General features: G+C 54.2%; 1 protein-coding gene across 7 annotated transcripts in view; it reads right to left on the bottom strand.

Annotated features, from left to right (window-relative positions):
- LOC149357690 (pro-neuregulin-2, membrane-bound isoform-like) overlaps positions 1 to 20,270 on the bottom strand; it is a 122,253-nt gene extending 101,983 nt beyond the window's left edge. For all 7 annotated transcript variants that reach the window (XM_089584839.1, XM_089584838.1, XM_089584840.1 and 4 more), the window contains exon 1: positions 19,685 to 20,270. In XM_089584839.1, coding sequence (XP_089440965.1) covers positions 19,685 to 20,234 — 550 coding nt within the window. In that variant the 5' untranslated portion in view covers positions 20,235 to 20,270. The remainder of the gene's footprint in view (positions 1 to 19,684) is intronic.
- Positions 20,271 to 23,478: the final 3,208 nt, after the last annotated feature.

Raw genomic sequence — 23,478 nt, 5'->3', positions numbered from 1 at the left:
TAATAATAATAATAATAATAATAATAATAATAATAATAATAATAATAATAATAATAATAATAATAATAATAATAATAATAATAATAATAATAATAATAATAATAATAATAATAATAATCCCGGGGAAGATCACAAAGCCTGCCTGCGTGGTTGTTCGAACCAACAGCGAAGCACTGCAACCGACGCGGTGCACAGGTCGTTCCTTTGCCCGACTATATAGTTGCCTTCACCGGGGTACGTGGGCGTTCGCGGGGAAATGGCTGCGGAAAGGGAGGGGGAGCATGGTTGCGGTGCCATCCTCTAGACCTAGAGCAGCCTACGATCGCGACATTTCTGTTATACCTGCAACGGCGGCCATTTGACTGCACTTCTTGATAGCCAGTCGGCATACCACGCGGACCATATACAGGGCAAGCAGCGCTATTATGGGAACGCCAATGACATCAGGGGTTCAGTCACACTCCACTGTTATTCTTTACTTTGAAAAGACAAGACACGCCAGCAACAGATACCTCTCGAAGAAAACGAGCTTGGACAATCACTGCCGCTTGCAAGCGCGAAGAAGCGATTTCTCGAGGCGCAGCGCTCGTACACATGCACGCAACTACCGCGGAGTCACAGTGCATTAACCAGCGCTGGGCAGGTTCAAATGAGCTTCCGATCCTTGCGATAACGGTGCAACTCCGAGATTGCAATCGGGTGCTTCTACCTCTGCAGTCTCCTTGGAGGGCGCGCAGACAGCTATACACTCTACCAAAAAAAAAAAAAAAACGGCCCAGGGGGACGCAAAGACAACTTTAGTCCTCAAAATGGCTCGTTAGTCCCTAAATTTGCACACGACACTCTTTGCCACAAATGCGCGCCGTGCGCAAACTCAACGGACTAACTGCCGAGAAAGAGACTAAAGGGGGGCAAATAGCATGCATAGCAGCACGCAAAAATCGCTCGACAAGACCTCGACTGCAATAGTACTCGATTTCTGAAGCGCAGGATGTCGTCTGAGACCAGTAAGAGCACCGCCGCTGCCTGTGACGAAGCGGATAGACTCTTTTTCGTGAGAAAAAGGCTCCGAGCAACCGAGACGGCTGGCAGCTGTGCAACAGCATAAACAAATACAGCGAGCTTCAATACGTGTCGAATGTGGGTTGCAAAGGTTAGGGTTGAGCAAGTACACGTAGTTTCATATCGTTGCCATTTGTTTGCGAGCTTATGGGATGCTGTGTAAGTATCGGCGACACTTAGCGAAACGGTGAGTGGCAAGCAGTCAATTCCCTGTCGCCGCTGTCCGCCAGTAACAAAAAACGAAGTGAATCATCATGGTCTTCTATATCTGTTTTCAACCGGCTGTAATGTGCAGCTGCCAATTGCCAGAAATAAGACCACCTCATCTGCAAAAAAAAAAAGAAACGAAAAGAAAACAACTGCCGTGGTTGCGAAGTACCGGTAGTGATGTACACACAGTTCAGCACTTCTTTTTTGGCCAAAACGTGATTTAGATCACTGTGCGTGCGCATTAAAGCGCTTACCGCAGCTTGTAGCGGAAACATATGACAGCAAAATCACCATACCGTGCTCCAAACAGCAATACGTTTGACAACAATTCGAGTGGTAAAGACAGGCGATGCGCGTGTTTCGCATATAAGGCTTTTATTTCCTACCTCGCACCGCCTGCTGTGGTGGCCTATAGTCGTATCCGCGCTCTGAACCTAATCCAAAGTTTGGGGGATCGAATCCTGGTGTTTTCATGTGTGTTTGTTTCTGTTTCCTTCATCGTTGTTTCTGTTTCCTTCATCGTTCCGCACATGTGTCAACTTCTGTCGGAAAGTATCCCGCTCTGAATTACGCTGGAAATCACGCTTCGTTTGCACTTTTTCCATTAAACGTCTGCGCCCGGGAACTAACTGTTGCATCCCTGTGCAAGGGGACCAACGGTTAGACAATTTGCAGTTAGTCCCGAAAAGGACGAATGCCAGTGGCAGCTGAGCCAGACTACTCGCCCCGTTTAGACCCCTTTTCCTAAGAGCGTCGAGCCGTTCTGACGAAAGCTGAAGAATCAGCGGCGCTCGCGCTGATTCTTCGGTGCCAATACAGCTATAGTCCAACAACGCTTTCGGTCGTAAATGAAACACGGCTTCATCACCTGCAGCCAGTTGGGCGCGCGCTGCAGGGCATCTTCCTTGGGGGAATATGGGACTGCAGGGACTGGCAGGAGGCGAGCAAGTTTGACTTTTGCACAGCTTCCGTGGTACTGAGACCTTTGCTTCTGAACGCACGACGACGAATGATACGGAGCTTGAGCATCCCATGCACGGCCTTGGAATACTCTTTTTTGCCGTCGTTTCTGAAACTGCAGAAGCGAACTGCGCACGCGGCAGCTCCTTTCCGTCCAGACGCATCTTTTTTTTTTTTATTTTACAACAAGTTAAAAAAAAATGCACCTTGTTCGTGTACGCATTCGGACACTGCGACCCTTCGTATAAGCACAAGCAGCGTGCACGGCGAGCGCAGCCGGCGAAAGCGCTGTCGCGCGCAGTGGCGGATGCTCTTCCGCTCCGCAGAGGTGGTCGTCGATGAGCCCGTTGGGTCCTCCCCTCCTTGCCGGCGGCGCGGGGGTCCTGCTTTAAAAATTACACAAGCCGGCGCCCCGTTTCTCGGCCAAGGCCAGGCAGCGGCTGGCCTCACAAGGCGTTGCCACAGGTAGACGCGGAGATTATTCAGCGGGCCGTCTGCGGCGCCGCGTGGCAGCCAGCCAGCCGGATTGTCCGCCGCCACGCCCCGACGCTTTCAATTCCGCTGCCTCCCCGGGGCCGCGCGGCGGTCTCAAAGGGAGCATATGCGCCCTCCCCGGTGGTGGCCGCATTCCCATCACGGCCGCGCCAATCACGGGGATCCTGTCAGCCACTCTCGCTGGGCCGCGGGACGAGCCCCTAAGGCCCCAACGCCCAGGGTCAAGGCGACGGACTCCGCCACCACACTCGAACCCGGCCGATTCCAGCTAAGTGATGCGCGCACGAAACGCGGCTGCCGTATTTTCAGGGTCCGAGTGAGCTGTGCATTTGCAGCCGGGCTGGTATGCGCTCAGTAAACGAGTCTGTAAGAATTAAAAAAATAACTGCCGCATTTAGGACCTCGCTTGCCACCAAAATCGCTCGCGGTCTCCTTCTGCAGGCCTGACGCGCTAGGGCCCACACACGCATCCATCCAATCTACAATCCAACTTTGGCCCAAGATATTCGCGACGTATCAGTAGTCATAGTCACGGTGGGGCATCGGTTAAGCGCCAGGTGACGTGCCACAAGGGCGCGCCACTTCGCACGCTCATTTCTGCTCAAGGACCCGTGACGGTCACGCGTTCACACCTGCGCCTTAAGAAGACGGAAAACCTAGCAGGAAACAGCAGAGCTCGTCTGCTTGAACAAGATCGGTCAGCTACGCCGCCGGGACCTGTAGCTCTCGGTTACTCCGAAAACTGGAACCCAAGACGCAAGTGCCTCGCCCATTCTATAGGGGTGCTCCAACTGCCGTTACTCCAGCAGGCAGTTAAAGCACTATGACAACTAAATTTAGCGGATCTTTTTCTTCTCTGTAATGATGTATATAAGACATTAGAGCACTTGGTCCACCAGGTGACGTCTGCTTACTACAGCTAACTAATTTATCGCCGAATTCCTTCTCTCGTGCTGTTTCGCTTTCAGATGGCTGTGACGTATAAGGCTTGTTTAGGTCACGCGAGGCATGAAAAAAGAAGTAACACACAATCACTGACACTCGGTTTCTTCCCATTCAAGCAGGCAAGCGTTGCAGCGAATGAGAACTGCGCATGAGGGCGGCTGCGAGACTGCGCACACCGCGGCGGCCAGCGCAGCCAGCGTGCGTCGTCGAGCGCGCACATCGGACGCGAGCAGCGCGCTGCAGACGCGCGACCCCTGTCAAAGGCCCTGATGGATTGCGGCCGTGGGCAGGGCGGCCCTCGGACAAACACTGCTGTCAGCGTCCCGTCGTCCGTCAACGTCACTTAGGCCTGTTTTGCGGGCGTCATCAGTGCGCCGCTTATTGGCGCGACGCTGGCGTCTGGTACAGCGCCGCGCGTCTCGCAGTCGGCGACCACCGCGAGGGATCGCTTTTCCTGGCATCCCTTGCAGCCCTGCAGGCTGACCCTCCGACCAGAGGATGTTGCTTCCTTACGTAACCGCTCCGCGCACTTTCAGTGGTGCACCGTGAGAGCCCTGCGCAGGAACTATCTCCCGACGTAGGCGACAGTCGTACAATCGTGTCTCCTTCAGGCTCTAATAGCGAAGATAGCGCTGGGGTTTTATTATTGCAGTCGGAGGTAGGATAGTTCTTGAACAACAGTTATACTGTTTTTTTTTTTTGCAACAAAATTTCAAACTTCACGAACAGTTTGGTGTCGATGGGGCAATCTCCTTTTCACGCACTAGAACGCAGCTCGCATGACTGCTGCCATGACGGCCCATTCATTACAATGACTGAAAGCCGGCGCTCCAGGATAACCGAGCCATTTTGTGATAGTTTTGTCGAATGCAGTAGAGCCGTTGCAGTCACTGCAATACGCAAGGTGTCTGCACTGACATTAGCGCATATCGATATTGTTCGGACGGCTTACTAACGCAACGTAGCTTACAAGTTATGTGATAACACTTGCGGTTCATACGCGATTTTTTTTTGGAGGTTATAGAGCCTCGCACGGTAGACAGTACTCCATTCTCTGGAAGAAACGCCCGCCGTTTTAGCTAGTATACGTTCATGAGCGAGCAGCTCCAACCCCCCGACTGATGTCCGAAGCAATTAATCTGGACGGCAGCCTACCAAGGACGACACGCTTAGCACGACGTGACGTGCAACCTCATTTACGGTCTTCGCTGCTGTGGTGCCGCAAACTTGGCACACATGACTTAAGCGAGAGAGCGCGCTTCCTTTGCCCTTCAGCGAACGAGCAGCGGATGGATGTCCGCACGCGGCGAGCAGTGGCACAATTTCAGTCCGCCTCCGAATTGGAGCCGCGCAAACATCTGTCACTTCCGGGCTGCGAGGGAAGCCACCCTTTCCCCCCGGCTGACAGTTGACGCGGCTGCTGCCCCGGCGGCCCCCTCGCCGATGGGGGTCAGGCACGAGAGCGAGCCGCCGGGGCAGACCACCGAGGAAGATCCAATCGGCCGATTATCGTAATTTTGAGTGATTAATGGACCCGGCCGCGGCGTCATCTTTTTCGTGTTCTCCGGGTGAGAGAACAGCATTTTGTAGGGCCGCCCCACTACTTTTGTTCTTGTGCCTGCAATCCTGTTTCGCGAGGGGCCGGACAGGTAGCGGCCCCCCGGCGGCGGAGACGGCTCTATTCGGCGGCCCCTCTTCTATTGACATAACCTCGCATCCTCCCGCGCACCGAAAGGCCACCGCCGCGAGCCCCTGCGCGCCGTCACTTTGATGGATCTCTGGCGCGCGGATATATCGCGCCGATGCGCGCGAGCGGTATTTTCGACGGGCCGCGTTGCGCGCGCGCCGGAATAATGAATCAACGCCGGGAGAGCAGAGAACTCCCCGCCGGTGTCCATGTGCGGGGGAAAGAAGACGCGATTAGAGGCGGAGAGGCGCCTCCGGTGTGAGGAAAAGGACTCGGGAAAGGGGGGGGGGGCCTCCGGAGCTTCCCCGGCTAAGCTCCTGTACGCGCACGCCTCCTCATTCGCGATTTATCATCCTACCCAAAACAAGTTGTCTTCGCTTTCTGTGTCACTGTACAAACGCTTATGCGTGAGCGCGCGTGCACATTCCCGTGGTTGTTTCTTATTTAGCTTCTTATTCTGCGGTCACGAATATGCGAGGTCGGACGAAAAGAGTGAGGCTATGACGTCGCGGCTTATAGCAGACTCTTCGACGCGGGCCCAGGTTTTTACTCGTGTCTAGAGAGTGGCTCATGTTCACAGGGAGCGCTGACTCGCAACATGTGGCGCACTGAGCGGCGTACTGACCAGCGGATCACTTCTGAATAAGTATGGGGGTGCCGAAGACGGCTGCTGCTACCATTGGTGCCACGGTGGCGGGATAATAATCGAAAGGCAATGGAAACTCGAGATCTTCATCGTTACAAGAATGGTTCCAGACACCACTTTAACTATTCGCTGCTGCGTTATTTGCATGCACCAAACAGTCCCCATTCGCTTAAAAAACGCTCTGGACGAGTACAACCAACAATTACGTGACAAAAAAAATCCTAATTTCAATCTTAAATGAATCCCTACTTGGCACCAGCTTGACGAACCTTCTTTGTTGATACAATAACATTAGCCTTACATTTGGTTTACATACGCTTCCTACGGCCTATAACGGCGAAAAGTATGGAATGGTTTGGAGTCACATACGAGTGACAGCGCGCTACTGTATGCCATAGTTTCGAAATGATCCATTCACGCACCCTGCCAACATCCACCATCGTAGAGGGGAGCAACAGCGGCAGTATGAATCTAGATCGTACATGGGGCGCGACGGGATGCAGCTGAACAAAGGAACGCTTGAGCGAAAAACCATCTCTGACCGCCAAAATTAAGACGCAGTCAACAGCGTCCACCCACTTCCCACCCGACGCTATACTGCATCGCATCTTGCTCCGTTTCGACCGAGGTGGCCGCGAAAATGCCCGAGTCGGCCAGCACACGCCGCAGATGTGTCCGCCACGCGCGCCCCGGGAGGCGCCGCTGCTGTCACAATGGACAGCTTTGTCTTCTCCGGCGCGCCTCGCGAGGTTGCAAGAATGTTCCGCTTCTTCCCTCGCGTGCAGTCGGGGCTTGTTTGCGTATCGGGCAGTGAGAAACCTGGGCCGCCCATTGGCCGGCGCGCGAGCACGCCTCGGGCTTCGGCCAATGGGAGCGGCGGCGGCCGTGCGGCATTCCGTTCGATGGCCGCCCGTCTGGGGGCCTTGTCGACAACCCATTCGCACCCGGCGCGAAACAGAAGCAAAAAGAGGGGCCGCCAGCGGCGAATTATTTATCTCGCCGGAGGTACCGGAGGCCTTTCTCCGCGTTTTAACTTCGCCGCCACGGCGCTGCAGGAGGGGGGGAAGAGAGCGTTCGTATTTTAAAAAAGCCGCCGCTGCCGCCCGGTCGGCACCCCGCAGGCAATTGCGTCCGGCCACATGGTGCTGCCGCCCTGCTGGGCGCCGGAGAGTGCGGCAAGATTGGGTTACCACCTCGTGCATGGGTTACCACCGCCTTCTGCTCGAGGGTCGTCGCGGTGGTTTCTGCGCGTCACCAGCCCTTCTTCGCGAGAGGAGGTGCGTCTGGTATTCCGTGGGGCATGCTCAGCTGTTGCACATGGTGGCCGCTTGCTAAGTGGCCGCTGGTGAAGCCCAGTCTATTGCTTTCTCTCGCGCTGGTTCCAGTGTTGCTGCTGGAAGCTGGCAATTTGTCATCGCTGTTTGAGGCACCTCGCTAATGGCGCTCTTGCTGACCACCCCAGTGGGCCTCGAGAAACAAGCGCCCGTATCTTTTTTTTTGCTCAAAAGTTAGCCTTGATTCGTGATTAATGCTCAGGGAACTCATTATCCGTGTGATTTATGATTCGTGGAGCTTTATGTGCCGAAGCAAGGCCGTAGGCTATATATCAGGTACTGCATATTGGAGGGGTCTGGATTGATTTGACCACCTGTGGTTCTCTAATGTGAGCCGAAATTTCACCACGAACACATTTTTGTATTTTATTCTCCACAGTCATCATCATTTGCTTACCGTTCTCTTTTGGAAGACATCTGCAGCCAGCAGTATGGCGCTGACGTCTTAATCTGGGCCTCTTCGCTTGATGTGTATACAGCGTTGTTTGCGGCGGCGGCGGAAACGCGTACAGTGGAGCTGCAGTGCGTCTCTGGAGCGTCAGCGGGAGCAAATGGCTTGGGAAACGACGTCAGATGCTCAAAAGCAGTCTAAATGGGCGTTAAGAATAACGCGAACGAAAGCTAGGGAGCGGGAAAAGCCATGGGGTAGGTGGAGGACGCCAAGACTTTGCTCGCGCGTGGTCATAATCAACTACGGCCTCTTTAGTTCACCCTGATCGTAGGAAATCGTCATCCACCGATTTCGGGACTGACTCCAAGTCTATTCAGACACATCCAGGTCCCCCTGCACAGCGTGCGAAGCCTATCCCGCTTCAACCACACTCTTCCGCATCGTACTGGCCAGCTGCGGTGATGAAGAGAAATTAGGACGCCTTCTAATTACACGCCTGAGGCACCTTCGATTTTCGTCGGCGTTTAAAACGACGCTTGGATGCAAATTTGGAGATGCTAGTAATGCCTGCTCGACTATCGTAGCAAGTGTAGTGGGGCCGTCGTATCCTTTCAAGTCCTATACACCGGAGGGGGCAGGTGCAGAGATCTTGCTTTCAGAAGATTTGGAACGTTGGTGCTGCATAACAAGCCACACGGCGTGAACCAGACTGTAAACTTTTCACACAGGCTGTACATTCTGCTAAATACAGAGCAAGGTTCGACAGTTTTCTCAACAATAACTCACGCAACTGACGTCGGTCTAGAAGGACCTAAGATATTGTCTGCCCACGCAGAAGGTATTCGGTGACGGCTAATTTTATTCATAAAAAAGAAGAAGAAAAACAAAACAAAAAAGGAGGCGCACAAAAAAAGCAAGTTCCTTACTTCCCCGCGATCGGCTTTGTGTAGCAGTTTGCGCATCGACAGGCCATACAAACGGAAAATTCGTACGCGTACGCACAAAGCAAGCAGCTTACGTGTCTACCCACCGAGCGCTTTCGCGTGCCCGGACGATGCGTTGGCCGCCAATAGACGTCCTGTACTGCGCCGTCACCAGCGGCACGCAGGAGTTGGACGGCTTAAGTCACTCGACCTGCCACGGGGCGAATAAGTTGACAACGGCGGCGCTTTGAGTCCAGCGCAGACACCTCGCGGAGAGGGGCCCGGTGCCGACAGCCGCCCCTGCAGGGTGGTCACGACCGTGCGCGCGAAGAGCGGCAGATGTCATCATCATCATCACGGGGCGATGCGTGCTCATACATGCGGAAATGCCGGCGCACCCCTTCGGAGGAGCAGCAGCGCCGGCTGCTGCCCACAAAGAGCCGAGGACCGCCCGGCGGAAACTCCGATCCGGTTATTACCGGTGCGCCGCCGACAGTCGGCCGCGCGGAGTTAAGTAAACACTTCTTTGTGCCCAGATGACTTCATTGCGGGTGGGATGGGGTAAATCCCCGCCACTCGTCCACGCCCCGGAACGAAAGCGATTCGTCTTGCTCCAAGCATTTCTGGGTGGCCGCATTTAGGGGAGCCGCGTGAGGGATTACTGCCGAGAGATGGCCTAACGAGGAGGCGCTCCCTGTCCGCGAGCCGCGCTTCGACACCGTCTACCTGGCTTTCCCCGGGAGGCTCATTAGCGAGAAGCCGGGTGCGCTACTGGTGTGCCGCTGCTGTTGGCACTCGCGCGTCGCCCGTACCTGGCTGGTGTACGCGTCAGTGCTGGCCGTGGGGTTGCGCGGTGACGGCTCCTACTAGTTGCGCTGAGCGCTGCGGAGTTAGGAAGAGAGACGGTGGTGAGCTCAAATCGCTTTTCTTGGGCCTTTTCAAAAGCGCTTGTTCCCATCGTCGTCTTCGCTCAAGCACTGGCTGTAGTAGCGAGGCGGCCTCGTTTTGTGGTCGCCCAAGACGACAGAGGGCGCATGCCTTCTCTCCGTTGGCGGGGAAGAGAAACCTCCGCGCGTGCCCCATGTTCAAGCGCAGCGCCAGGTGGACGCGTGACGTCAGAGGCGCAGACGGGCCCCCCCTCCTAACGTATGCACGAGCGGCAGGAGACAAAGGCCGGGCACACAAAACAGCGAGAAAGGCGGCGGCCCAGAAGAGCGTGCCGCCCGGTGGACGAACCCGAAACGTCAGGGGCATGCATGTCGGCGCTGTTATTGATTCTGGATCCAGCAGATGGCGCCAGATTTACAACGCTCGCGCTTCGCCTCTATCTGGCTATGTATCCGGAGGCCGGGGTAGCGTTAATGTTTCAACGTGGCACAAACCGATAAATAACCACCAAAGCAATGCGGCTCTCAATGGCGGCGTGAAAGAGAAAACTAGAGCGCGCCGCAGACCTCCCCCTTCCCTCCGGGGCAAGAAAAAGAAGGCCGAGAGAGAAAGGGCTGCAATTAATATATCACCCGTCGGCTGCTCCGCTCAAAGCCATTTTTGTCTCTTTGTATGCGCCTCCCGGGGGCGGCATCTTCGGCCATTTTGATTTTCCCTCCCTTTGGAGACGTCGGGCCGTCCCTGCATCAGCGCCTATTGTTCCTCCCGGTTCGCGGCTTCGTTACGCGGCGTGGCCTATAAAAACGGTGTCGGGGAAATTAAGGGGGAAGTCGTTACCACCGAGGACAAAGCGATAAATAATCGAGTAAGAGGCCGTAAAGACAACGGTAAGTAACCGCGCAAGGGCCCCCTCTCACGTGGACACGCCGACGACGGGTGACCGAGTCGTTGACCGGCCGGTTCCGGGATGCGTGCGTGCACCTGCTGTCACAACCATCACCAGATCTCGGGGCTTCGGTGCACGCTGGCATCATGGTGGGCAGCGCACGTCTCGGGGAAACTACTCGGGCCTATCCCGCCGAGAGAAATGAAGAGGGAACAAATGGGGACGACATTGATGGGGAAGGAAAAATGCGAAAGCCACATAGAACGCAACCGGGCGACGACTGCGTTCGTTTCGCTAACGACGGAATCCATCAGTCGCACGACGAAAGGACGATAGGGTGGAAGAAGGGAGGCAAAGGCATTCACTCCCCAGACATCACTGGGACAACACAGCTGGGGGCACTGCAAACGACAGCTATCGTTCAAAGGATTGCGCAGCAGTGACCCCCGGCGGGCATCTTGCCGCGACAAGTCAGTCCCCCCTCCCCAGGTGATTTGCGCCGCCAAGACACATGGCGATCACCAAGTAGGGTCATTCGCCGAGCTTATAAGTGGCGACAGACGCGTTTCCCTTCGATTCGCGTCTTCCAGCGGCTCCGAGGCAGCGGGGAAAAGACACCTCGCACACTCCGGGCGAGACGAAAAATAGCTTCCCCGGCGTCGGCCTGGGAAGTCGCAGGGAGAGGGGGAAAAGTTGGAAAAAGGCAGGGACCCGGCGGGAGGGCAGAGGGCGAGAGTACGCGCTGCTGTCGCTATACCGGAAAGACCCTGGCTGAGTCTCGCCGCCAGTACGGCGGTTTTGTCGCTTTCTCGACACTTTCTCGCACGCTTCTTTTTGCTTCTCGCCCCGGCGCTAAGAGAAAGTGTCCGATCTGCGCTTCCAAATTGGAAGGTAGATTCTGCTGAACGGCGCAGTCATCGCCAATTTCCGAGGCACCCCATCAAGCGTGCCCAAAGAAAAAGAGAGAGAGAAAAAGAAGAGACACACGGCGGGGCGCTCAACCAGGCAGGGACGTCCCACGCGCAGAAATACGAGGCTCACACTCACTCCGGCGCGCAGCGTTTTTACGAGCGCCAATAACCGGCGGCGTCGCGCGCCGCCACACTCGCGCAAACGCGGCCGCGGCGCCCGAGAAAGACTCTGCGCGGCGGAGTGAGCTATCGCTGACTTCTCGCTCTCCCGCCGGCGGCGAGCGTGGCTACCGCTCGGCGCTATACTAACACAGCGATTCTGTCGCGGAGGTGCGGCAACGCGGCCGCTGTTAACCTCGCGAGGCATATTATAAGGTGCCAGACGCTGTTGCACTCCGTTCGAGAGGGACGCAGGTGTGAACGCCTTGTAAACGTGTTGCGGTCCGATGACTATTGATGCCGTGTAAAGCTGCGAAGCTTAATGCGGCGTCGGCGATTACTCTTCGGCGCTCAAATCTAGAGTGTTTCGGAGGGACTCGGAGCCTTTTTCGAGTTCCTGAGGAAGTTAATGATGAGGGGCGGGGGGGGGGGGGGCATCTAGGGCGGTGTTTGCGTTCAGTTGACCCTTTGCATGATTTTCAATGAACGATCTGCAGATAGACAGAGCGTCGATGCTTTTTTTTAGATCTCACTAGGTAGTGCCTCGTGTACGTAAGAGAGCCTCTCTGGCAAGCCTTGTGCTCTAATCGGGACCACGATAGTGGACAAAGGCCGCCTATTGGTTGCCGTCGCGGAGCTGGGAGCCGAGCTGCCGGCCACCGTTTGTTGGAATCGGTGAGGATGCGTCGTGGCCATTGTGGAAATGTCTGCCGCATTGACACAGTAGGATCTCGTTTCTACCCTCGTCTCTTAAAATCATACCCGTAAATATGTTTGCATTCTCGTGGCACTACAGCTGCATGATTTAGGTAGCAGCAAAAAAAAAAAAATCATACTATTCTCGTTGATTAGCAGCTGCTTGTGCGGCAAAGAAAATCTCTCGCGCTTCAGCCCCCGGCTTATCTCGATACTACTGACAAATCGCAACAGCCTTTCTTGTTATTTTTTTATCTGGGCTTACATGGTCTTTTTCGTTTCTGCCAGTGCGTAAATGTAGCGGTCACATCGTTACCGCTCTGAGAACGGGCTGTGACGCTCCTAGGTGCAAGGATCGGTCCTCTGCACCGATGGTGAGAGAGAGAAAAAAAAGAGAGAGGAACAGAGAACAAAAACACGGGGGCGAGTTTCTTCAGTTATTCTTACCACGTAACCGACAACGCGAACACTCCCAGCAGTGCAGGGAGCAGCGCGCGGTTATACAAATACTCCAGTGAGCACATGTTTGCAGCCGAGGTTTCAGTCACGCAACGGTAGTAACCGCGGACCAGCGAACAAGCGGAGGGGAGCGCATTGTCTCAGGGGAGGAGGAAGCGCGTCTCGTGGCCACGACGGACGGGCGCGTTGGCCTCTCGCTGCTGTCGCTGCTGCCAAACACGGCCGATGTCGATGTCCATGCCCCGGCTCGCGCGCGGGGAGTCGGAAAATGGAGCGGTGCCGCCAGCGGGCTGCCGCTGCGACGGGGCTGCTCGACCGCGTGGTTCCCGGCGGTTCCTATTTCCGGAGAGGCCCCCCCCCCCTCTCCCAGAGCGCGGCTGCTTTCTCTAAAACGAACGATGTCTCTCCGGTCCGCGGGGCTCCGGCGCGCGGTCCGAGCCACTTAGCAAACAGCGCTCGGGCCCTTAAAAGCCCGACTGCAAAGAGAGGGGGGGAGGCTCCGCGACTGACCTCCCCTTCTTCACCCCGTCCTGCGGCGCGCTTTAAGCTCCTCCCTCTTGTCTATCGTGCCCTCCCGCCCCTGTAGGAAAAGCCCGCGAACGAGGTGCGAAGGGGGCAGGGAGATAGAACTTTCCTATCCCGACGCGGACATCGACGAAAGGCTCGAAGTGGCCACCCTTCCCCCCCTCCGAGAGTTTCCAGCCGCGCAATCGGAGAAGGCCCGTCAGAGCGGAAGGGATGCGCGGGTCTCCTTAACGCGATTCGAGGCACTGATTTACTGCGCTTCCGCGAGTCCTTCTCGGAGGACGGCACTGAAGTTCTCGTCCAGCGCCCCGCGCGCACAGGACGCGCAGTCGCCGGCCGGAAACGGGAATTCACCGCGAAGCTCTCTTCCTGCAGAAACTTTTAATTAGCGGCCGTGCTGCCCACGTCCAGCGAGCTTTCCGGATCGCTCGCGCGCATCCGTGGGTGTGGTTGCACGCAGATGCTTGTTGACCTTTTATTTGTTTGTGTTTGTCCCATTAAAGTACGCGCCCTTCCTTGCAGCGCTGTGGAAGAAGCTGTCGCTCCATACGCTGTCTCTGTTATCGTTACTGAAGCGGCAAGACCCCTAAAAATTTCAGCCCCGGTCTGAACTACCGAGCCTTTAATTCCACCCGCTAAATGGTTTACCAACGATGCAAATGCGTAGTTTCGGATCACTCGACAGTAATTTAAGAGCTTTAAGTGATGGTCGTGGCGCGAAAATAAGGTAAGCTTTCGAACATTTCACTCCTATGTTCCTGCCCCTCCCGACATCTCCCCCCAACTTGGCTCACTTTTCTTAAATGCATTATGCACCCATCATGAAAAACTACCTTGGGTAGAGGTTGCACAGCATGAAAACCATCAGAAAGCAGTCAGCAGCGACACGATCCAACGGGAGTATTCCAAAGGCACCATCCAACTGCTTTGGGAGGACGACGAACCGAACAATTTACACTTTCTCGCACATGTTCTCCTTTTTTGCAGCAGATAACGCCATGGTAACGGCGACTTGTTGTAAGCAGTGCAGACGTTAAATTTATTCGTGCGCTAGCAATAAAAAATAAAGAGGAACTATAAATGAACGCTGTTTAAAATTGCGAAACACACACGCCAACTTCATTTACCGCCACTAAATGTGCCTTTCTAGCAGGACACAAGCGTGACCTTCAGAGAATTTTAATGCAAGCATGGCGCATATATACGATGGGGAAGAAAAAAAAGAAGAGAGAGAGATGAAAGGAAAAGCAGGGAAGTTAACCAGGCAACGTCCCCACTCGTGTGGAGCATGATAAAGGCAGCGAAAGCGAGGATGAAAATCCAGTGCAGACAGGGGCGGAAGATGTATGCCCGAAGCTTGCGGCGGCATCCTGTGCCGCATCTTCGCGACGATAAGCCATAACACCTTGTTTCGTCACTATTCCTTGTGGTCTGGATAACTGAAACTGTTGCATGGCTTTCGCGTGAGGCAAAGAAAGAACTCAAAGGGGTCGCGGAAAGTAAGACATTGACGGAGGTCGTTAAGAGGGTTGCGGGAAGAGCGAAGTTTATGGCACAGATGTCCCGACCAGTCAACGCGCCCTCTAAAGGCCCGAGCCCCGCGAGCGTGCACGAAGCGTCGCCCAGGAGGATCCCGTCGGCAGCGGCGTCCCGAAAGGTTAATCGTATGACGGCAGTGGCCGCTACCAGTGGCGACTGAGGCGGGCTGCTGCGCTGCCGTTTCCGGAACGAAGACGCGCCGCCGACAACAGTGCGACAGCGAACGTCACGCGGCAGACCTGTCAGGGCACAATGCGCGCCTCTGCCAAGGGGCCGATCCGGTAAACAGGCCTTCGGCGCACCGCGGGCGTCCCCGGCGGGGGCGATTCCCATTCAGCGCGCGCCAGACACGCGCGCTCACCGGCGCACAGGTCACTTTACCACCCTGCGGTTTGCCAGTTGCGATACTGTCAGTATTGAAAGGGTCGATTCGTGCTTTCTTCGTTGATTTATTCGCTCGTAGCATTTGTTTCATCTTTTTGATCACATTCAACGCTGCATCATTTCCTCTCGTCTCCGCTGCTATTTCCGCATTTTCTCCAACGCTTCTCTACCCCAGCGAGTGGTAGCAGGCCAGAGACGTTACTCCGGCCTACCCCTCTACACTTCCTCACATTGTTGATTTTTATCAAATGCGGCGGTGGGGGATTACACCGAGATGGAGTAGATTTTAAATAAGGGAGCAATAACTCATTGCCATCCAGACAAGCGCTGCCGTACGACTACAAAGGAAAGATATATACAGCTTTCACAGAAACTTCGCACTTGAAGAAAAAATCCGCCCCGGTCCGGGGTACAGCTTTTCGTTGCAGCCGTATGGCTGCGCTTGGGCGTATGCTGATGAGCAATTACTCTCTCAGTTATGCACATTTTTTTTCTGTCATTTGACGTCACTCATCGATCAGCGGTGATTTTCTATACCCACTTCTACAGCGTCTAGTTGCTGGACCAACCAGTTCCCGTTGGCGCAATCAACGTCTCCATTACTTCTGAATCAATACTTATCTTACAAGCAGGAAAAGAAACCAGGCTCTCGGAAACGGGCCGCACTTTCCGTATCGCACAGATGCTGCCGAAGGCTCGTGTGGCGCCTACGGGTTATCGCTCAATCCGGCGGTGCCCCGTCAGGGGCGATAAGCCACGCTATGTTGACCTCCTGAAATAGAGTCCGCGCGATATTGGCGCCAGAGGAACGACGATATCGGAAATGCGAAATCGAAAGAAATGAAGACTTCACGCGTAGAAGGGGGGCAAGCTCACGTGCAGTTCCGGCCTGACGTGTCAGTAATTAGACCCTTAATTATTAATCGTAATGACGAGTGACACAACTTTCCCTCTTCCGCGTACGCAGAAATTGCGGTGTATTTCTTTACCGCTGTGATACGAGCGAACAAAGTGCTGAAAAAGCACCGAGGCGTTGTCAATGGTCGGCGAGCTCCGCCTCATAGCACCGGCGTAACTCTGCAAAGACCATCTTACGCGCGCATTGCGTCGGGTTCGAAACTTGTTTTCCAGCATCTGCCGTGAGAGCAAATCAAGTGGCCGAGAAACCACAGGGAATTCTTCTGCCTTGTCGACTGTCTCGGTGTCAAATGCGCAGCGACATTAGACGTGCAATAATGGCTTCCAGGCGAAAGAATTTGTCGAAGCGTCTGGGCACCAGTCAATTCGCATCGCAGTCGCTGCTTCGTTGCACAGCCGACGATTGCAAAAACCCGGTATTCATATATATCGCGCTACAAGAAAACATAATTGGTGGGCTGTTGATAGGACAGTTTATCGTATCTGCTATTTCCGGTTCACTATTCCCATTTATTGTATTTGGTTCGACATGACAGGCTAAAAAAACAAAAAACAAAACATGCGCCGATCATAAAACGCGCGCGGCAGAACACTGCAGCCCATTTCGGTGGTTACAGCCATCGAGTGCCGCAAGAATTGCGCAAGCTGCAAAACGTGACGCCGCACCTTACATCTCTGGATGGTAACATAAGGATAATAGCAGCACTATACAGAAAGTGAAAATCGAACGCAAGCATCCGGAGCGAATAAGAAGAAGAACGAAAAAAAGAACAGCACAAAAGTATCATAATCCAGTGACCTTCTCAGAGCCGTCCAGTTTCAAGAGTGCATGCTTGTTCAGAGCGGAGACGGGTCACTTCTGAGCCAATCATGAAGGGTCAGTTCCTGGAGGCCTTCATGCACACCCTGGGAGTAACGCACGCGCAAATTATGAATGGCTGTTTGCGCGCTTGGAGAGAAAAAGCCGAGTCGAATCACAGAAAAATTCTGCAACACTGCGCTTCTTCTGCCTTGAGCTCTTCGTTTTGAACTTTCACATGACCAGCACCGGAGGAGGCTCATAACGGTGGTGTGGAACCTTTACTTCGGTTCTGGACCTGTTTTTGAAACGTTTGAACGCGCATGCTTCTATACGGGCTGTACACCCACGAGTCGGCGTCTCCACAGGGGTGATATCAAGTACTCTAATCTGACTGTGGAACAATTTGCGATGGCGTGCCCCTACTAAAAGTCAATTCAAACTTCAACGGTAGAATTAATGACGACCGTGATGGTTTTCCTTCCGCCCAAATAGTAGAGAGAGAGAGAGATACAGAGAGGGGGAAAGGCAGGGATGTTAACCAGAAAGATTTCCGGTCGGCTACCCTGCACCGGGGAAGGGAATGAGGGGGTTAAAGAGGGAAGAGAGAAGGAACGGGAAACACAGTCGCAATCTGTCAGTCAAGGCAGTCTCTCTCAAAAAACAGAACAGTGCCTTGTAAGCCTTGATGGTAGTCGACTGTTGTGGCCACGGACTGAGGAGCAGAAACATGTGCGCATCCTCCACCTGATTATGTGAACGCTATTACTTGGCAACATAAAAAAAAAACGCCGCAGGAATTCTGCGCTTTTGATCCAGATCCACGTTCCTGCAATGATTGCCACATGTGTTTGCTCGGTATTTCGCAAACAAAAAAGAACTCTGCATTCGAGTGTAATTTGCAGGAACTGCAGGGGGAACCGTTCAGACGGATCTAGGAGCGCGTATGCACTGAAGCCCCGTCATTGTGCATAGTGAATGCACGAGCGGCTATTGTTATTCTTTTCTCTTTTCCTGCCGCCGCGGTGGCTCAGTGGCTATGGTGCTCGGCTGCTGACCCGAAAGACGCAGGTTCGATCCCGGCCGCGGCGGCTGGAATTTCTTTGGAGGAGAAATTCTAGAGGCCCGTGTACTGTGCGATGTCAGTGCACGTTAAATAACCCCAGGTGGTCGAAATTTCCGGAGCCCTCCACTACGGCGTCTCTCATAGCCTCAGTCGCTTTGGGACGTTAAACCCCATAAACCAAACCAAACCTTTTCTCTTTTGCTGGCGCTGACCAGTAGGCTGAGAAACATGGCGCTTGCGCGACGTCCTTTGGAAGTCACCGCGCACAGTGAACACCTTTGTGTTTTTTTCTTTTTATCGTTCACCCTCTCCACTGGTGGATTTCAATCGCTTTCGTCCAGCACGGCGTCGGGGACAAACAGACCGCATACGAGACACCACGAACGCTGCCCCGAGCAATTTCGCTCAGTTTCAATTGCGCCAGACGGCTTCTGTAAGGCGTGTAGATACACACAACGCTGCCTCTTTCCGAACTACGAGCAGAGCACGAGGCACAACGCATCCCCCGAAAGGTCGCAAATATTAAGGCGCGCGGGAAGAATGCAGAAATGCGGGAGCAGAAAATAACAGCGGCGCTCGTTAGCACAGACGGCGTCAGTGAGCGGAGACGCACGCTCCGCCACGAACCTCGCAGAGAGAACCGGAGGAAGGAAAGGAAAGAGAGGAACGTATCCGTTTCACGCAGGCCTCGAAGCAAAAAGCGCGCGCGTTGCAAAGCGCTTCTCCAAAGAGCCGGCGGCCGCGTTGTGAAAAAGCCGCCGCGCACGTCAGCGCTCCTTGGGAGCAGTTTAAAGAGCCGCGGATACCTTTTGTTTGAGCCCCCCCCCCCCCCACCCCCTAACCAGGCCCTACAGCAACATCTCGCCGGCAGCAGGCCGAAAGAGCGTTCTTTCCTAAATAAGCAGTGGCCATTACCGCATTCTTCCAGCATCTGTTTAGCGTTCTTCGGCGGGACGTTTATCTTTGCGAACAAAGCGTGGAGTATTCCCGTCGCGCACGCTAATCTGCCAGGAATTCGCACGACGCCGCGCCGACCAGCTAAGCACGGGCCCGCCGTTATCGCAGCCGCTCGCGCAATTCTCCGGCCGAGATCTGCGAACGGTTTCTCCTCATCGCAATTTACAGTTGACAAGCGGGCATGGGTCCACGCATTCCGAAAGGGCGGGCGAAGACAGCGTTCGGTAGCCTTTTAAAGGAACGATGAGAACCCGAACAAGGCGGTCGCACGTCAAAGAGGAGCGTGTTCTCTTCTGAGGAGACCGTTTTGCTCGGCCTATTAATGCGCCTGTATCCTTCTAGCATTTTTGCCCCCGCAATGCGAAACTCGGATTACAGTTGAGGTGTCCTTTTTGGCGAGGGTAGTTTGTGCGCCGTTCGGGCTCAGGCGGCTTTGTTGCTTGAAATAAAGAAGTTTAAAAAGAAAGGGTCACAGCGTAGCAGAGGCGCGCACCTTGGGTGGATAAGCAGATACTGAATGCTTCCGCAGGTTTCTCCACGGGAGCATGCAAGGCGGAAACAGTGGGGTCTAGAAAGTTTCATGCAACATTGCCTCTCTCTAATCTTGGAAGAAGCGCCGCTTGGAGGATGTCCCAGGGCAAGAGCGGGCGAAAGAAAGGAAGGAAATGGCGGCAGGCGATAGCCTAAGTTAGAGGTCCTAACTTGGGCTAGCGCGCCCGAAAAAGTTGACGCCGGTCTGCGTTTTGTATCGGGTGACTCGCGGACGTCGCCGACACGGACCAGTGGCCGAAGGAGGAAGCAGCGGCGCCGGGGAAGCCTTTCACGGGTCGCCGAGGGGACTCACCGCATCCGTTGCAGACGACCTTCTTGACGGCGCGTCCCGCGCGGCGCGTGTAGTGGTCGGGGGTGGCGGCCGCCGAGAAGTTGGCGGCTGCCGGCAGCAGCAGTCGGCGGGCCGCGCGGCCGGCCACCGGGTTGGCGTAGACGAGGTAACGTGCGTTGAACACGAATCCCTGCGGCACGGACACGGGGCACAAGGTCCTCCGGCGGGGCGCCAGGGCTTCGTTGAGGGCGTCGCGGCGCGGGGCGCGCGACGCCGAGCGGTTCAGGTGCACGGGCGGCGGCCGGCTCTTGACCAGGGCGACGACGACCTCTTGCCGGCGGCGCAGGCCCGCCGTCGGCATGGGCTTGAGCACCTTCTGGACGCGGAAGCGCGCCAGGAGGTTGCCCGCCGCGTCCTCCGACTTGGACAGCAGGCGACCCTGGAAGACGAGCGACGCCGTGAGCGCCTTGTTGCTCGCGTCCCAGCGGTCCTGGTCCTGCGGGCAGCGCGCGCCCGAGGCGGCCGCTGCCACGAGCACCACGGGCAGCAGCAGCGGCAGAGGCCGGGTCATGCTAGCAGCCTGGGCGGCATTGCGGAGCCGACTGGACGCCGCCGGGGCACGCGGCGCCGGCCCCCGAGACGACCGCAGCGCCACCGCCGCGGCGCTCCTCGCCAGCATCTCTGCTCCGCATCCCGGCGGCGGCGGCGGCCGCGTATCCCCCCCGCCGAGCACGTGCCGGAGGCCCACATGTTCGCGACACTTGTAGGAGTCTCCTCTGAGCTTTCCGCGGGCACCTGCCGGCACAAGCGGCGAGATAAAGCACCCATCGGTTGACAGAGGCGTGACTCATGCATCCGTTCGCCGATGATGCACAACCACCGCCGCGCATCTCTCACGTCAGCGATATGTTTCTCCGTAAATGTGTCTCCTCTGACTGTAAGCACGACCGCTCCGGAAACCTGGGCCAGAAATAGCCATCAAACAGAACAATTTGCAGGGTTGGAATCAAAGTAGACATCCTACTTGAAGGTGCGAAGAAACTGTCCACTGAAAACATGTGCGCGCAGCTCTGCCGCAGTGAAGAGGTAATCGACCGCACGACGCTTGTGTTGTTCGTAATTTCTATTATACAATCTCAAGAGACGCGGAGTTGTGGACCGAACATTCGTTTTTATTTATTTACATATGGAGTTCAGCAGATTTTGGCAACCTTCACTGGAGCTGGCTACTCTTTTTCTCGTTATGTAATGAACGCTAAGAGCAATAGAACCTGACAAGCACCCAGGCCCGCCGCAAAAACAAACTCTCCGCGCACAGTGTATACGTACTGTGCGGAGTGCACATATGCACATATCTTTGAGAAACCAGGAGTTCGGGATCACATAGTTTGCAACTTCACATACAGATACACGTATCAGCTTCTGCTTTTACAAATCTACGTCATTGATTTTTCAATATCGCTAATAAGGAACGAAGAGAGAGGGAGAGTTACTCGCCCGCCAAATGGAGGACGGAGCGAAAAGCCACGGGTTTCATTCCATACGTCTCGACAACAAAATGCAACTCAGGTGTTGAAAGGTTGCAAGCGTGTCTTCCTTTTTTTTTCTGTCACTTGAAACAGGTTATGACAACAACTCCAAATGGATGGATGGATGGACGGACGGACGGATGGAAGGACGGATGAATGGATTATAGAGCAGAATATATAGACGGATGGTTGGATGGACGCCAAATAACAGAACCAGAAGCAAAAAAAAAAAAAAAACATCGCGGGCAAGTCATCAGTTGGCTTTATTGCATCAACCGTGGCGGTATAGAAAAGTTGCACCGAGAGGGAACGCATAGGATGCGGTTGTCTGATGCGTTAGCAGGGTGGTTAGTGAACAACTATCGAGATGGCAGTTAACGGTGATAAGAAGTGGTTAGTCAGTTCCATGAGGACTTAGGAAATCTAGGCCTTGCCGTACGTTGTCACTGTCACATCGATCTCTTCATCAACGATACTTGGCCGTCGTTCCCATCTGTGCAGATGGCAGAGGTCGTGGCCAAAAACTGTGAACAAGACCCGCTGCATGGTCGGACATCTAATCACACTGGACGGCCGTTATACTTCGCGACAATGTTTCCCTTGATATTGATGCGCATATTTATTTTTCTGCGATGCCCTGTGTCGGAGTTCGGAGACACGTAACAAATTCTCATTTCCTGCGTGGTCGCGATGCGCTATATTCGTTGAAAAAGTTTGCAAGCCAACGCATCCATGACCAATGCGCGGTCGCATGCGCATTGTGGACCCGCTTCCATGATTTGTTCTCCGCTAATGAGCAGTAACAGAATTTCTCCTCTGCCGCGTTCAATAGCGAAGCTATAGTGGGTGACGGCGGTCACTGCGTCGACACATATACGACCATGCGCTCACCACGGCCGCAAGCACATTGGTGTGAAGACTTTCACAGAAGATGCGCGTGTTCCGATGCCTACAAATTTACCATCCCAGAAGTAAAAAAAAAAATGCAGCAAACTAATTTCATGATAAATTACCCACGAAAGACATGCACCATTTGTCAGAAATATCCAGACCACCGGGTTTGGTGTGTAATGGAGCTCTAGTTGTACACCTGCAATTCCTAAACTGAGTAGTGCAGCCGTGAAGAATCAGAACGAGCTATGCTGTACGGCCCAGGGGCAAAATAGGTATAGCTCGTATATTTTTCATGAAAACTGTACGAAGAGGGTCTGGTGTGCCGCTGCAGTATATGGCTTGTTGGAGCAAGCGGTCAGTGTGTGTATAGAGATAAAGCCTTCCGGCATTTCCGCTCATTGCAATCAGTGCGTTTTTCTTCGATGCTTTATAAGAATTTCAAGACCGTATGAGGTTTCTTTTTTTTTTTTTATGGGCGCGGTCAGGCTGGATGCTTCTCCAGAATAACGCGAAAAAAAAAGAAAAGAAATGAAAAGGTAGTGAAAACAAGAAGAGGAACGGAGTAGTTCAGTTGTGCTGTGAGAACTGGGGAGTTCTTTCCTGCCTGCCTGCGCTTTATGTAGTTATGCTTTTTTGTGTAAATAAAGCTGGCGGTATGTAGTTGCAGGCGATTTTTGCCCAAGTGGTGCTTGGTTTTTGGCGTCACAAAGCAACGCTGAGGCCCCGATCGCCCACTGTGGTGGCTAAAGGGCTCGGGGTTAATTTCGAACGCCTGGTTTTTTTTTTAAATGCGCGCCGAAATAATGGATTTGGAAGATTTTGCGCTTCCTCCTTCTCTTTGCTCGGTCTTACATGTAGTGGCGTTCTTCAATAACCAGACGCGTAATGATTGTTTGCATGTGACACGTGTGACGTTGCACTCTATGAGCGCGAAAATCAGTATTCAAGACGCAAGAAAGACAGAAGTAAACTATTAAAGGTAAGATAGGTTTTCAAAGACATCAGCAATCCGATAAATATATTTCTCGTTACCTTTAGATGGGCAAAATGAGTGTCTTAAATCCCGCGTGAAGAAGGGAAAGGCGGCAAGGAGAATTACAGAAGCGAGCTGCCGTGAAAAATTGGCAAAAGTTAAAGATCTTCGTGGCCGTACCAGTTAAATTTCTTTCTTGTCTCGCCCCTTTGCGACATCTCTTGAGATGGTCAGAGGAGGCTGGGACGGAACGCCGTCACACAAGGCACCTTCCCCAACGTACGGAAGAAACAGGCTTCCATATCTCTTGTATCGCGTGAAAACACACCTGCGCCATGAAGGCTCTTTCTCTGCGGAATAGAGCGCTGTTTATTCGATCGAGGGCATGCTGAGGCCCGTGCTTGGTATTCTGCGCGGAC

The sequence above is a fragment of the Amblyomma mixtum genome, chromosome 3, assembly GCF_055824585.1.
Source record: "Amblyomma mixtum isolate Tamu chromosome 3, ASM5582458v1, whole genome shotgun sequence".
In the NCBI taxonomy this organism is placed as follows: domain Eukaryota; kingdom Metazoa; phylum Arthropoda; class Arachnida; order Ixodida; family Ixodidae; genus Amblyomma; species Amblyomma mixtum.
The sequence above is the reverse complement of the archived record's forward strand: the minus strand, read 5'-3'. Positions and strand labels throughout refer to the sequence as shown.